Here is a 14466-nt window from a genome sequence, read left to right as displayed (position 1 = left end):
TGTTCTGACCATCATCTTTTTTGAAGAAGTACGGACCAATGATTCCACCAGCCCATAAAGCGCACCAAACAGTCAGTTTTTCTGGATGTAACGGTGTTTCGACATACACTTGAGGATAAGCTTCACTCCAAATGCGGCAGTTTTGTTTGTTGACGTAGCCATTCAACCAGAAGTGCGCTTCATCGCTAAACAAAATAAGATGGACGTAGTGCGCGATACTTATTCCGCACAGAACCATTATTTCCGAAATAAAATTGCACTATTTGCAAGCATTCTTCAGGCGTGAGTCTATTCATGATGAATTGCCAAACCAAACTGAGAATAAATCACTTGACGGTCGCTATCTTGAACAGTAATGCCAACTTAAAGTTATATACCTCGAAAAAAACACCCGTTATAACACTTATCACACAATTAGTCCTGGGCCAAACCAGCAAAAACACATTTTTCTTGAAAAGTCAACTTTATTCATCAACATACCGGTTGTCCCGAGTTATCTTATACAGGCAATATCTAGCTTATTTGACAAGATAATAAAAAAAAAATAGAAAAATTGCTTTGAATAAGATCAAAGTACCATTCCAATGATGTATAAAAAAGGTTCTTACATCTGACAGCCCTGTGGTAGCTACCCCTCACTTTTCATTTTCAAATGGCTCCCCCTGTATATTGTCAGTGAAAATTCTATTTGGAATACAACGATACCACATACTTAGTATTTTTTCAGTAATAACAATAAAAACATTAATATTTTGTGATTTCTTTTACGTTTTTTAATTATCCTTATAAAAATGAAATGCCTCCACTCATAATATTACCCACAAAATATTAATGTTTTTGTTGTTATTAATAAAAAAATAACTATGTGCTATCGTTGTATTCCAAATAGAATGACACGCAATTTCCACTGACAATATACAGGGGGTACCATTTGAAAATGAAAAGTGAGGGGTAGCTACCACAGGGCTGTCAGATGTAAGAACCTTTTTTATACATCATTGGAATGGTACTTTGATCTTATTCAAAGCAATTTTTTTATTAGCTTGTCAAATAAGGTAGATATTGCCTGTATACGATAACTTGGGACACCCAGTATAGTGACCCTCAATAGTGTACTCCAACACTACTCCTAACTTTTCAAAACCTTTTCTGTAGAAAGATTCTTCTTTGCCTTAATTATAGCCAAATGACTTTCCCTAGAATATTCTTTCGAGGTCTGCAAAAAGCCAGTAGTGATTACTACTGGCTCCAGATCTGACCCCCAGTGATTACTGGGGGTCAGATCTGGAGAGTAGGCAGGGTTGTCAAGCAGTTGAAAACTCAATTTGTTCAACTCTACCATGGTTTGTGATTTGTGACGAAAGGAGCATTGTCAATACACGAAACTCGTTTTTGTCCATTTGTCACACCGCCATTTTTGGTTCTTCTGTTCAGTGTTCAGAATCCAAACAAATAAATTGTCATTCAAATTAGTACGGTGTCGTTGAAGGAATTGGCTTATTTTCATAAATAAGAGTATTTGAGGAACGATTTCAGTATTAATTGCTAGACAGAAGGGACGAGGTTAATACCAGTAAGTTTGAATCCTGTATCATTCCCCAGATTTTGTTGAAAGCCGTGTTTATTAGTTGAACTTCAAGTTCGAACTTACTGGCATTAATCTCGTGCCTTCTATCTATCAATTAATAGTAAAATCGTTCCTTAAATAATCTTATTTATCAAATTAAGCCAATTTCTTCAAGTTTTCAAAAAAATTGAGAACACGTAATCATAAAATTGAAACTATATATTATGCGATGATATTGTTAACAATATTAATTCTTTACCGCATAGTATAAAGAATTTCAATACAATAATTCAAGTTACGGAGACATGAATTGTTGTAATTATCATTTGGATTTACGATCCCGAGTTCGAATCCCTCTGCTGGATATTCTTTAAAATATTTTACATTGATAATTTAATTTTTTTTTCGTTACGTCGTTACTGTCGTCATATTTTGCATTGAAAGAGTAAATAATAAACCATAGTGTAAAATTTGGATTGTTTTTTTTTTTCTTATTGAACAATAAGATTCATATTTGTTTTGTTGTTCCGTTGCTCCTACTCTCACAATATAAGAAAATAAATATTCTTTATCGATGTCCTGGTTTTGAAAAACACATTTGAATGAATCACATACCTTTCATTAAATTCTGGGAAAATATATGTTGTTTTCGATATTGAGGGTCATATGCAATAATAGATAAATGAATTGATTTATATGAATAGTTTTCGTAGAAATTAAAATGGGTATGTTTTGATTATTATTTTAACCTAAGTTCAATGGAAAACCTTTAAAATTTTTCTAAATTCAATAAAATCATATCCACACAAATAATATATTGTTTTGGGTCATTATTTTCAAGGATAACTGATTCATTCTGAAAACACTGCAAATTTTATGCAAATATTATTTCCTGTTTTATCGCAAAATATCCCAACTCGTATGGAAAAAATTATATAACACCATTTAGTTTAAATCTATACTCAATGATAACACATCAATTAAAAAAAATATATAGCTGTGAGATTCGTACCCGGGTACAATCCTACTAAAATTTTGTAAAATTCTAAGCTATGAAAGTACTGTTGTTAGAAATTCGAATTCTTCACATTCCTGAACTGTTGTATAAATAGCCACCATTTAATTACCAGCTAGTTTTACCAATAGAAAATATAAACTTTGAATATATATTTCGGAAGTAAGAGTCAAAATTTTTATTCTTTTCATGGTTTCGAAGGATTATCACATGATATGATAATTCAATTGAGTAATTTAAACATTGGAGATGCCAATTAATATTTTCTCGTTGAAAAATTAATTCAAAATGAATCACGATAATGACTTAGTTTTACAAAAACATAGTAGATAAATTTTTCAAGAGGTAAATTGAATTAAAGAACATTCAATTTTTTAAGAGGGTCAAAAAGAGATATAGATGATGAAGGTAGGTATTTAATAGGAATCTTGGTTACAAAAAAATCTTCAGTAATAATCGAACATTATTAAAAAACTTATATACAAAGAAGTGCATTACAAAAATGATCATAAAAGTTTATATTGAACAGAAGGATAATTATTTCCCAAAAGCGAAAAAATAAATATGTATATTAAACGCTTAGCTAAGGCGTTTCCAAGATCATTCTATGCCAAAATGCGTTGTCCGTAAAGGATTAATAGCTTTTCTAATTTCAAGCCGATTTAATATATATTCTTCTAAATCAAACTTTTTTACTTCATAACTATGGGTCGAAAATTTAATTCATTTTCGACTCAACTACATTTTCAATATTTCGTTGCATAAATACTCTTAAAATTAGTTTCATCACAATTGCAGTTCTTATAGTGAACACTATAAGCATAATTTTAATGGGGCTGTATGCATTCAAACAATCTTGTTAGTGATATATCGAATTGAAAGTTTGTTGCTATCAAATTGACAAATGCATGTGTGAAAGACGGAATAATTGTGACCGTTTTTATTATTATACAGGGTGTTTCATTGGGAAACGGAAATACTTCACAGGTGCATAGGTGGCACCAAGGCGGTTCTGTAGATACCCCATTTATAGGGTCTTACTCTCTTCGTTGCCGAGATACAGGGTGTTTGATGAATGTTGCCCGTTTCTTCTGAGGCCATAACAAACGAACCACCCGGTATATTTTCTTCATATTTGGCAAATATGTTCCTAATTGAGAGCCCAAACGTATCATGCAATAACCACCTTGAAAATCCAGGTTCGGGTTAACAAAAAATTATGAATCGTTTCAATCCTTGAAACAACACCCTGTACATCGGAATTTTGAAAATCTGTTATAATATTCGGAAACACCACTAAAAACTAAACTGAGACGTGTACTTCAAATTTTCGCGCAGACGGTTTTACTGCACAAATTTTCAACGTAAAAGTGAAGTTTTTAAGAACTTGGATACCTGAAAGTGGTTTGAAGTGACTTTTAACAATGAATTATCAAAAATATCGAATCCATAATTATTTCAAGAATACTTCCCCTTTACATTGGTTTTCCTTTTAATAGCTGTATACCATTTCAGTTTTTATTTTTGAGTTACTCTCTCAATTATATAATTATGGATTGAATATTTTTGATAATTCATTGTTAAAAGTCACTTCAAACCACATTCAGGTATGCAAGTTCTTAAAAACTTCACTTTTACGTTGAAAATTTGTGCAGTAAAACTGTCTGCGCGAAAATTTGAAGTACAGGTCTTAGTTTAGTTTTTAGTGGTGTTTCCGAATATTGAAACAGATTTTCAAAATTCCGATGAACAGGGTGTTGTTACGAGGATTCAAACGATTCATAATTTTTTGTTAACAAGGACCTGGATTTTCAAGGCGGTTATTGCATGATACGTTTGCGCTCTCAATTAGGAACATACTTGCCAAATTTGAAGAAAATATACCGGGTGGTTCGTTTGTTATGGCCTCAGAAAGAAACAGGCAACATTCATAAAACACCCTGTATCTGGGCTACGAAGAGAGTAAGACCCAATAAATTGGGTATCTCCAGAACCGCCTTGGTGCCACCTATGCACCTGTGAAGTATTTCCGTTTCCCAATGAAACACCCTGTATCAGTTATTTTTAATAAAGTGAAATTTTCAAAAGAAAACACATCTTCATGAGGACTAGAATTCATCGATATTCTCACTCAAATAGAAAAGTTCATGAATTAACACAACCCCTAAATAACAAATGGTAAATACCACCAACAATTTCAATAATGATTAAATAGCACCCGGTCTAATTTTTAAAAGTTTACTTTTCAAGCATTCCAACAAAAATAATTCAGACATTGTAATGTCTTCGGTGGTCCACTTAGTTACTGCTTTTTTACATCATGCTTAATTCACATTCAGGGTGTTCGAATAAATGAATAATATCATAGAAATAAATATGTTAGGTTTCGAGATTCCTTCTACTTTTGTGTTCTAACGAGATGACATAAATATGACCAAAAATTATTTCCGGTAAAAGTGTCAAAAATTTTTTTTAATGCCTATATATTATCATCTAAAACGTGTCATGTTTTCAGTGTACAGGGTGTTCCAAATTCGATGCTCATTGAATGAGATCAGGAGTCCTTAAAGATTTTTTCTCTAAGTCTTATAGTTCTCAAGATACTTCCAGTTGTCTTCGAATTTGGGACACCCTGTACTGTTGATTCACTGCTGAGATAAAAATTATATAGAAAACGAAGCTTTCAAGTACTTCTATTAATATTGGTGAAATGTGAAAGAACTTACTTTTAACTTTAGTTGAATATAACTCTTGATAGAATTAAGCATATTATAATGAAAAATATGAAAAGGAAATTACCATTGAAATGCTTAAAAGTGGTTCAGCCTTAAATATTCAACTATTTTTTTGTATTACATAGCATCTATATAATATTTCTTCTATATTTTCAAGTGATATGATGTGTATATGTTGAATTAATTGATTATTTTGAATTGTGTTATTTTTTTTTGATAAGAAAAGAAATCACTACTTACGCTGTTTTGCTAACAGCATATTTTGTTAGAAGAGCAAATTGAACTAATAATTTCTGATAATTCAGTAATTTGAATAAAAATACGAAGCATATTGGATTGAATGACAATTATTAAAGTGAGTAATAGGAAAATTTTGAATCAATCGAAACATCTTGTTGAAAGTTGTCAGTAAAGAATGTTCAGGAATATATCTTTGAAAGAAATAATCCTAAAAAGTGATATGTTCACATTGAACATGGGATAATCCGATCTTATTAAGTGATAATATTCAGATTCTAAATCACAATGACAGATAGAATAATGAGAATTGTATGAAATATTATTTCTTTCATCTTCCATACGATATATCTAGATATATCCTCTGAAACCTTCCAATAAATTCTAAATTAAAACAGATAAAAACGTTGAATGAGTTATAGAGAAGAGTAGCTAAAGTTTATAGAAGATAATGTAATTTTACAATGCAAATATTTTTGAAAATTCAAAAAAGAATGTTCAGTGCTGAGATTAAATGTGGTTTTAACAATTAGTAATTGAAAGAACATTTATATTGCTCTTGAATATCAAATTTCAACAACAATACTCAGTAAAAAATAACAGTAAAAATATTTTTTAAGAATCATTCAAAACACATTGAAAATACCCAGAGTTAGGTAACTAGATAACAATTATCATCAAAGGAAAACCCAATTGTAGAAAATTTATTTAGTGGAAAGACGGTAGTATTATCACTACCCTCAAAATAGCTATGTCTTTAAAAAACGAATTTTACTCTAGACATTCAATATTATTTGGTACAAACTCCGCTAGAGGACGAAAAGTTTTAGAATATCAGATATGTGAATAAAAATCATTAATCTAATGTCAAATTATCTACATTTTCCATAAAAAATAGCGACCAGACAAACAGAAAAATTGAAGCAATTATATCTTTCAGATAATTTTTTAATATTATCTCTACTTATTCACAATTTTAACTGAAATGATATAAGAGACAAGGTGCATTTATTTTGGCACTTTTATGCCATGCCCTTAAAATATAAAAGTGCAACATCATACAGAGAAAGTAAGCAACTACAAATGAAGTCATTTCTATATAAAAACAGTTATTCCTAAAATACGACATAGAAATATGCTTCATATAAGAAGAAGAAATTTTATTGTCTGGTGTCAGTTCGTGATGTAAGAAAGGAAGAAGATTTTCAAAGATTCCTTTAAACAATATGAAAACCCTGCATTCAAAGTGGAAATCAGTACTTTCCACAGGAGACTAGGTTTTTCCACAGAATTCAACATTTTTCTTCGCAAAATTTCCTTCAGAAGAATGATTCAGAATTATGTGAATTTCGAATATTGAAGACCCCTACATTTGAAATGCAATTATTTTATCGATGATTCTACTTTAAACGGTTATAATATAAGGTGTGATAATTTGAATGTTAAAATAAAACGATATAATAATTCTCTAATGTATTCATAACAGACTATAAAAGTTTTCCAAAAAATCGACTTTAAAATTTTCTCAATAGTCTATATTTTTTATTTAAAAATGAGCAACAATTTTCATTCATATAAAGAATGCTTTGATAATTAGGATGTCTTTAGGATTATCCTCATTTGTGCTCGAATAAAGAACAAGAAAATTTCTTACAATTGGGTCAGTTTCCTAATAAATCATGGAAATGTTTAACAATTTTTCTCAACTTTACGAATTACATAACTTCGCACTTATCTTTAGCAACTCGACTGCTAGCCTTACCGCCTATTTGGAGACTCACGTTTCTCGATTTTTCCAGATTGAGTAGCTCCTGGAACAGCTGTTTTACGTTGTGGTTAGTCTTAGCGGACGTTTCCATAAAACTGACACCCCAATCTTGAGCTTGTGTTTGCCCTTCACTCGTGCTCACCTATAAAAATGAATTTGGTCATAGATATTTGAAGAATTGAAGAATTCAAACCTCTACCTCTCTCAGTTCTGCACTTTCATCACATTTATTTCCAACGACCATGATGGGAATCTGAGATAAATCAGGACCTTTAACTTCTTTTATCACATCCATTATTGGTCTTAATTCTTCTAAACTTTGTCGACTACACACTGAGTAGACGAGTATGAAAGCATGTCCTTTGTTTATAGAGAGCCTTTGCATAGCGGGAAACTGATGCGAACCAGTTGTGTCAGTGATTTGTAGGGTGCAAATGTTCTTATTACAGCTAATCACCTGCAAAAATAGATTAAAATAAACTACGAAGAGACATTTGCAATGAAGTTTCCATTTTATGGAAGAAATTATAATGAAATAAAAACTTATAATGATAAATTATGTGTCTCTTAAAGTCTGAACACAGACACTCAAATACTGGTTTTTCAAAGGATAAAATCAATGGGGATAGAAAATCTGCAGAAAACTCAATAAAAATACAGAAACTCACCCTGGGACAACAAAATTCAAAAAAGAAAAGCCTCCAAGAAATAAAATCAGGTTACATGAAAATAGCATCTTCTAGGATTGATGGAAACTGATAAGGGAAACAAAATATCTGAGCATACTTGTCGGTATGTGTCCTCTATAGTAGGAATGTAGCTCTCCCTGAAAGTCCCCTTTACGAATCTCAGCACCAAGGAACTTTTTCCAACACCACCTGCTCCAAACACCACAACACGGTAATCGTTGCTCTGTTCCGGCATTATTTTTCCGAGAATTTTTGTTGTCGTGATAGGAAATCAGTCTAGGATTTCAAAAGGTTATATGATAACGTCTTCCATGAAATATAAACAGAATAGATGCATTTCGATGTTTTTTACGTTATTAAAGATGCACTTGATACAAATATGAAGTTTTTGTCGGCGAATTTGAGCTTTTAGTATGAAATGTAGTTATTTACTTATATCAGTGACGTCATTACAACATAAAAGTATTGATCTTTCATTAGAAGTATTTCAGGGCCATCTAACTACAATACATTCAACTAGCTCTGCAGGTTTTCATTATTTATATATGTTCTGCAAGTAGGGCTCCTTGATTGTTGATTATCTAAATTCACTGCGTACCTTGACCATTCATAAATTATATGCTGGTAAGGATAAATGACGGAATATAGTGGTATTATTAATATTCGTCAATAATTGAGTAAATTGTGCGGCAAACTTCAACTTTCACCAAAATATTTTTTGGGATTCCTTGTATATGTATAATAATAACGTGAAATAAGATTTCAGATGCAGTTAAACTATTGCTTTCAAATCCTTCTTTATCCATTTTCGTAAGTGCAGTAGCTGTAAAGCAGCGACATCTGCTGAATATTAGTGCAAACGAGTCATTCATGTGAAATTATGAATTGAACGTCCTTCCTTAAGCCACTCCCACGTGATTCACTAGTAGAAGTAATGATAGTATTTCCTGGAATCTGGAATAACAGAAGCTTATGACGTAAACACTAAATTTGGAATTGCGTGGGTTCAATTTAGAATTTGAGCCAATTAATTGGATTAAATGAAGTCGATAAAAAGGTTGAGTAGATTCCAAGGGTATAAAATACGTAAAATGTATAATCCATATAAGAATTATTTGCGGCAAAAACGCCTCCAATTAGAAGAAAAGGTTTCAAATTTTTATTAAATTAAAAAGAAAAATTACCTAGATGGTTTTTAAACGGGAGTTACAGCTCTTAGCTTAATTCTGAATTCTATTATAACTCACTAACTATTGTATAGAAAAGTCCTGAGGTGAAATGATTTTTTTTTCATTTTAACCAGTGGCGTAGTTAAAGGAGGGCAAATTTTTGCCGGCCCCCTCTGAAATATCGCATGAGCAAAAAAATACAAATGAATCCAACGTAAACTAAATGGACCTAGAAATATTAGCCCCCTCTAATCTTGAAAGCTGGTGTCGCCACTGATTCTAACCGAAATGAAAATTTTATTTTTATTCTTGAACTTGCAAGATCAATGCCAGATAGCAACAATTTTATTCAATAAGAACTCTGAATGGTAGGATCTATAGGGAGAAATGGAAATGAAAAAACTTCTAAGATTAATAATAATACTTTATATTATATAAAAATATAGGCCAACAATAATAACATTCGCATTATTAATAACATATCAATCCTTGATAAATTCAGAAATTTTCATATTTCTTTGTTCGTTCCAAATATAAGTAAACACCATGAATCAAGAAATTCGTATGTGTTGAAAATCAATCAAATGTTTCCTGCAATTTGTTCCAAGATGTAGAAATATTCGATGTATATTCTCTTATACCATATACAGTAAATAGGATTACATCTTCCGAATACACATCTCAATTTTTGCAGATTGCAGGAGTTTTGATCGAAATTCAGTACAGACGACGTTTCTTGATTCTTGGCGAATACTATCCAGTCAGATCTTCCAGGTTCGCAAGTTTGCTGATGATTTTACAGTAAATATCGATGCCCTTCAGGAAGGTGTCAACTCCTATGAATTCATCATTATCGTGTAATAAAACTGGGGTGTTATTGATCGGAGAGAAGCCTATTGCTGGAATTCCTATTTCTCTTAGATACCGGCTATCTGTGCCTCCAGGGAATATCTGCGGCTTAAGCTTGAGACCTCTGCAAAGAAAATACGGAATAAAATTTTTAATTTTCATAATTTTTTTTTTCTATTATTTTTTTTTAATAATTTTTATAGTTTTCTTACAGTTCATCTGTAGCTGCTTTGAAAGCAACCCAGAATGGGTTCGAATCGTCTAGTTTAGTTACAGGAACTTGTGGCTGCTTCTGGCTATATGTGATGTATATATCGGACCCTGCTTCTGCACACCATTTATGTATAGTTTCTTCCCATTTCTGAATGTCAATTGTCACCGGCATTCTACAGTCGATAACAATGATCATCTCTGGTGGGACTACATTACTTTGCACTCCTCCCTAATAACAGATGGGGGAATAGTTATTTGTAATCATTTTTATTGAAATTGATGAAATATTTCTATGAATATAATTTAGTGATTTTTGCATTGAAAAATGTCGGTTGGCAGAACTGTTTTCTGTATTACAAATTTGACAAATAGATAAATCTGTGACAGAAAAGTTCTGAGTACCAACATATAATAATGAAATATAACCATGAAATCTATGCCAATCTGAGATATTCCTGCAAGATTTTATGCCACAAGGTATGGCAGGATGAACGAATTGGCCTCAGAATTCGAGAAAATATATACTAACACTCATCATTGTACAGTTGATAGTAGTTACATCCCCAATGGTCCATGTGGGGTTGTCTTTGAGAAGTTTCTGTTGCGTCTTTCTGAACTCGTAGAATCGCTTCAAAATATGTGCAACCTTCTCTCCTGGTGTGTTTTCCATCAAGAGAGAGCCGTGACCAGACTGACCAGGGCAATGAATGTGAACATCTAAAATGTTATTTCGAATGAACAATGGATTTATCACAAATTAGATGCTACTCACGCCAAATACAACGTTCTCCGTAAAACAGAGCAAATTCATCTGTGCTGCTTGCTATACCTTCATCCAACGACACACCAACCCTTAGTTTTTCAAATTCTTTTGTTTCTACAAACAATTTCATACCCTCCAAGCCTCCTATTTCTTCATCTATAAAGCAAAAATGAAGGATTTACTGAATGTAATAAATTGGATTATAAAATTAATTTATTTGTTTTATCTCATGCAATTAATTCCTAATGGCTTTATACTAGGGACTACCTGGTACGAATGATATATGTATAGTTCTCAGGAACGTTACACCATTCAACTTCAACCTTCTGATGGCCTCCAGATATTGCAAACCAACGGATTTCATGTCTTGAGTACCCCTAGCAAAAATGTTGCCATTTTCAATGTCTGCAGCGAATGGTTTGTGTTTCCAGTTTTCCTATGTTCAAATACAAAAATTGTAATACATTCATTCCCTTCAAATTGTTATATTTATTTGGAATATTCTAACTTACTTCGTACACAGGAACAACATCCATGTGGCTGTTCAGTAATATACTACGTAATTCCGGTTTCTTGCCAACCCATGTTAAAATGACAATGGGTTTTTTTGGTCTTACATTAAATATTTGAATTGGTAAACCTAACTCTTTAGCTTGCTTCTGTAGGAATTTGATGCAATCACCTACAAAAAGTTTGGCATTGGAGCAAGTCTGGACAGATTCAATTCAATACATATATGGATAGTATTTAGAATTGTATTTATGATAATAAAAAATTGGAACTTTTTTAATACATTAAACAGATAATATAACTTTGATTGGCTCATCCTGAGTGATTGTGCTATTGAATATAATGGTATGAATATTGAATAATTCAATGAAATTCATTTTATATTTACTTTAAATTGAAGTATATTCAAATTCATAAATAAATAAAAAAGATAACGTCCGGTGTTCATATTTGATTAATGATTATTTTGATTTCATTATTGATAACAATAAGGAGTGTGTTTACCTAATTTATATTAATTTAAAAGTAAACAAGTAAAAAATCCCAACATACAGTTGTTTAAATGAAGACTTTAGGAGAAAATTAAACTCATATTTTATCAAAGCAAGTTATTGATCCAAAAATTTTCCATTGCAATTGTTGACCTTCCTGTTATATTAAAAACATAATGAAATAATTGACCGTTTCCGCATTCACAGACATGAACTGTAGGCATAGAAAGTTCTTGATTCATTTCTTCAAAATTAACAATAATGGGGAATTCCCCTGATTAAAAATAAATGTAGGTACACCCTGGTCCTGATTAACACTGCACTGTACTGCATGCATAAGGTCAGATGCAAGAAAATCAATTGATTCGAAATTCCATGACCTACATTTATCGGGAATCTTTTACAGATGCTATATTTCGAAATAAGCTATTTTCCAACGAAATAACTGGTTATCAATACAGGATAAATACTTCCGAATTCAAATTTCTTATCGGAACAGGTTTTACGCTGTCAGTATCTTGTCAGAGTGAATCTGGACAGATAGGTTATAGAATTCGACATTTCAAATTTAAAAATATTCGTATAAAATTGAAAAGCTCACCATAATCAACGTTAGGATGAACGGACGGTATTCTCAAGTATTCTACGAAATTGTTGACAGCTAAAGTGTCCAACCTCTTGTCGTCTGCCTGTGCCGATACAGACATCTTCCGTGGAAAATGCAAAGGACTTGCAAGGCCGCAACTAACTGGGTGTCTAAAATTACGGAGAGCCGGTGCCTTTCTTTATAAAGCGTCGACTCCAATGCGACGACCTGGTATAGATAACCGCAGAGTATACATCTAAAGTACCATTATTCAATTTATTTGTTGAAGATGATAATTTATTTATATTCAAGTAATTGTCTTTTATTTTTTAAGTACGTAGAATGTTTGTTCTGAGACTATCGCGCGTTTTGTTTTTATTATTAGAAAAAACCCGATTCTTATCTGCTGAAAACAATTTTTGAGTTTTTATTATGAGTTTTTTGTAGTTAATTTTCATTTGAAGGTTGAAAATTTTCGAATATTACTCATTGATATTATACTCCGCTATAGGTACCTTCAACAGGCCAATTGCGAAGTCCCCGGTCAACCATAGTAAAACACATTTTTTTTTGGCAAAATTCGATTTTATTTTCAACATAGTTGCCTTCGAGGGCGATACAGCGATTATAGCGATCTTCCAACTTTTCGATACTATTTTTGTAATACGATTTGTCTTTTGCTTCAAAATAGGCCTCAGTTTCGGGGATTACTTCTTCATTGGCGCTAAATTTCTTTCCACCCAGCATTCTTTTGAGGTCTGAGAACAGGAAAAAGTTACTGGGGGCCAGATCTGCCGAATACGGTGGATGCAGAAGCAATTTGAAGCCCAATTCATGCAATTTTACCACTGTTCTCATTGATTTGTTATACGACGCTTTGACTTGATAAAAAAGCACCTTTTTTTGCTTCAAATGGGGTCGTTTTTAACGATTTCATAATTTAAACGATCCAATAACGCTATATAATAATCGCTGTTGATGGTCTGGCCCTTTTGGAGGTAATCAATGAATATTATACCTTGCGCATCCTAGAATACTGATGCCATAACCTTGCCAGCAGACTGTTGTGTTTTTCCTCGCTTTGGATTCGGTTCATCGTGTGAAGTCCATTCAGCTCACTGTCGATTGGACTACGAAGTGAAATGATGGAGCCATGTTTCACCAATTGTCACATATTGACGCAAAAATTCAGGTTTATTGCACTTAAACAGATTTAAACACTGCTCAGAATCATTAACACGTTGTTGCTTTCGATCGATAATGAGCTCGCGCGAAACAAATTTTGCACACAGCTTTCTCATGTACAAATATTCGTGAATGATATGATGTACACGTTCAGATGATATCTTCACAATGTCTGCTATCTCGATCAACTTTACTTTACGGTCATTCAAAATCATTTTGTGATCTTTGTTGATTTTTTCGACGGCGATAGACTCTTTTGAGCGTCCACTGCGTTCGCCGTCTTCGGTGCTCATTTCACCACGCTAAAACTTAGCATACCAATCAATGATGATTCATCAAACCAAGATTTTGCTTCAACTGTACTTTTTACCTTCAAAAAGCAATATATTTTTTCCATCTTTTCTCAAATAACAAAAGTAGCTACACCCTCTAACCCATCGTGGAGAGGTGACTCTGCTCCAACGCGGCGGCTCATTTAAATGGATATAAGGGGGTGCAACCCTAGCCGTGGCGGCCATTTGATTGATATCGATTTCCATCGTTGTTGGCATAACTTTCTCACTTCCTCTTTACAATGAAATAAACATCTATTGATTTCTCTTAAAATATACTCTTTTTTTTTGTGAAGAGAGACCTCAGGATTCTGTGTGAGGCATATATCAATCAGTAAAATAGCGAACTTATTCAGC

At 32.5% G+C, this 14466-nt stretch overlaps 2 protein-coding genes across 3 annotated transcripts; both read right to left on the bottom strand.

Annotated features, from left to right (window-relative positions):
- Positions 1 to 6044: 6044 nt before the first annotated feature.
- LOC123680321 (GTP-binding protein Di-Ras2) lies at positions 6045 to 8627 on the bottom strand. 2 transcript variants are annotated; one of them, XM_045618157.1, is made up of 3 exons: positions 8109 to 8627; positions 7516 to 7779; positions 6045 to 7464 (listed from the first exon to the last, which is right to left on the bottom strand). In XM_045618157.1, exons 1-3 carry the CDS (start codon positions 8244 to 8246, stop codon positions 7270 to 7272), a joined length of 597 nt encoding a protein of 198 aa, XP_045474113.1. In that variant the 5' UTR covers positions 8247 to 8627; the 3' UTR covers positions 6045 to 7269. The 2 variants fall into 2 exon arrangements, with proteins under 2 accessions (XP_045474113.1, XP_045474114.1); XM_045618158.1 differs by having other exon boundaries at positions 7522 to 7779; positions 8109 to 8593.
- Positions 8628 to 9589: 962 nt separating this feature from the next.
- Positions 9590 to 12842, bottom strand: LOC123680325 (aminoacylase-1-like). The gene is made up of 7 exons (XM_045618163.1): positions 12608 to 12842; positions 11518 to 11687; positions 11273 to 11441; positions 11015 to 11161; positions 10772 to 10959; positions 10242 to 10471; positions 9590 to 10153 (listed from the first exon to the last, which is right to left on the bottom strand). Exons 1-7 carry the CDS (start codon positions 12711 to 12713, stop codon positions 9934 to 9936), a joined length of 1230 nt encoding a protein of 409 aa, XP_045474119.1. The 5' UTR covers positions 12714 to 12842; the 3' UTR covers positions 9590 to 9933.
- Between the last annotated feature and the right edge of the window lie 1624 nt (positions 12843 to 14466).

Source organism: Harmonia axyridis, chromosome 5 (assembly GCF_914767665.1).
Source record: "Harmonia axyridis chromosome 5, icHarAxyr1.1, whole genome shotgun sequence".
NCBI classification, from domain to species: domain Eukaryota; kingdom Metazoa; phylum Arthropoda; class Insecta; order Coleoptera; family Coccinellidae; genus Harmonia; species Harmonia axyridis.
Note: the sequence above shows the minus strand (reverse complement) of the source record. Positions and strands in the feature narration are given on the sequence as shown.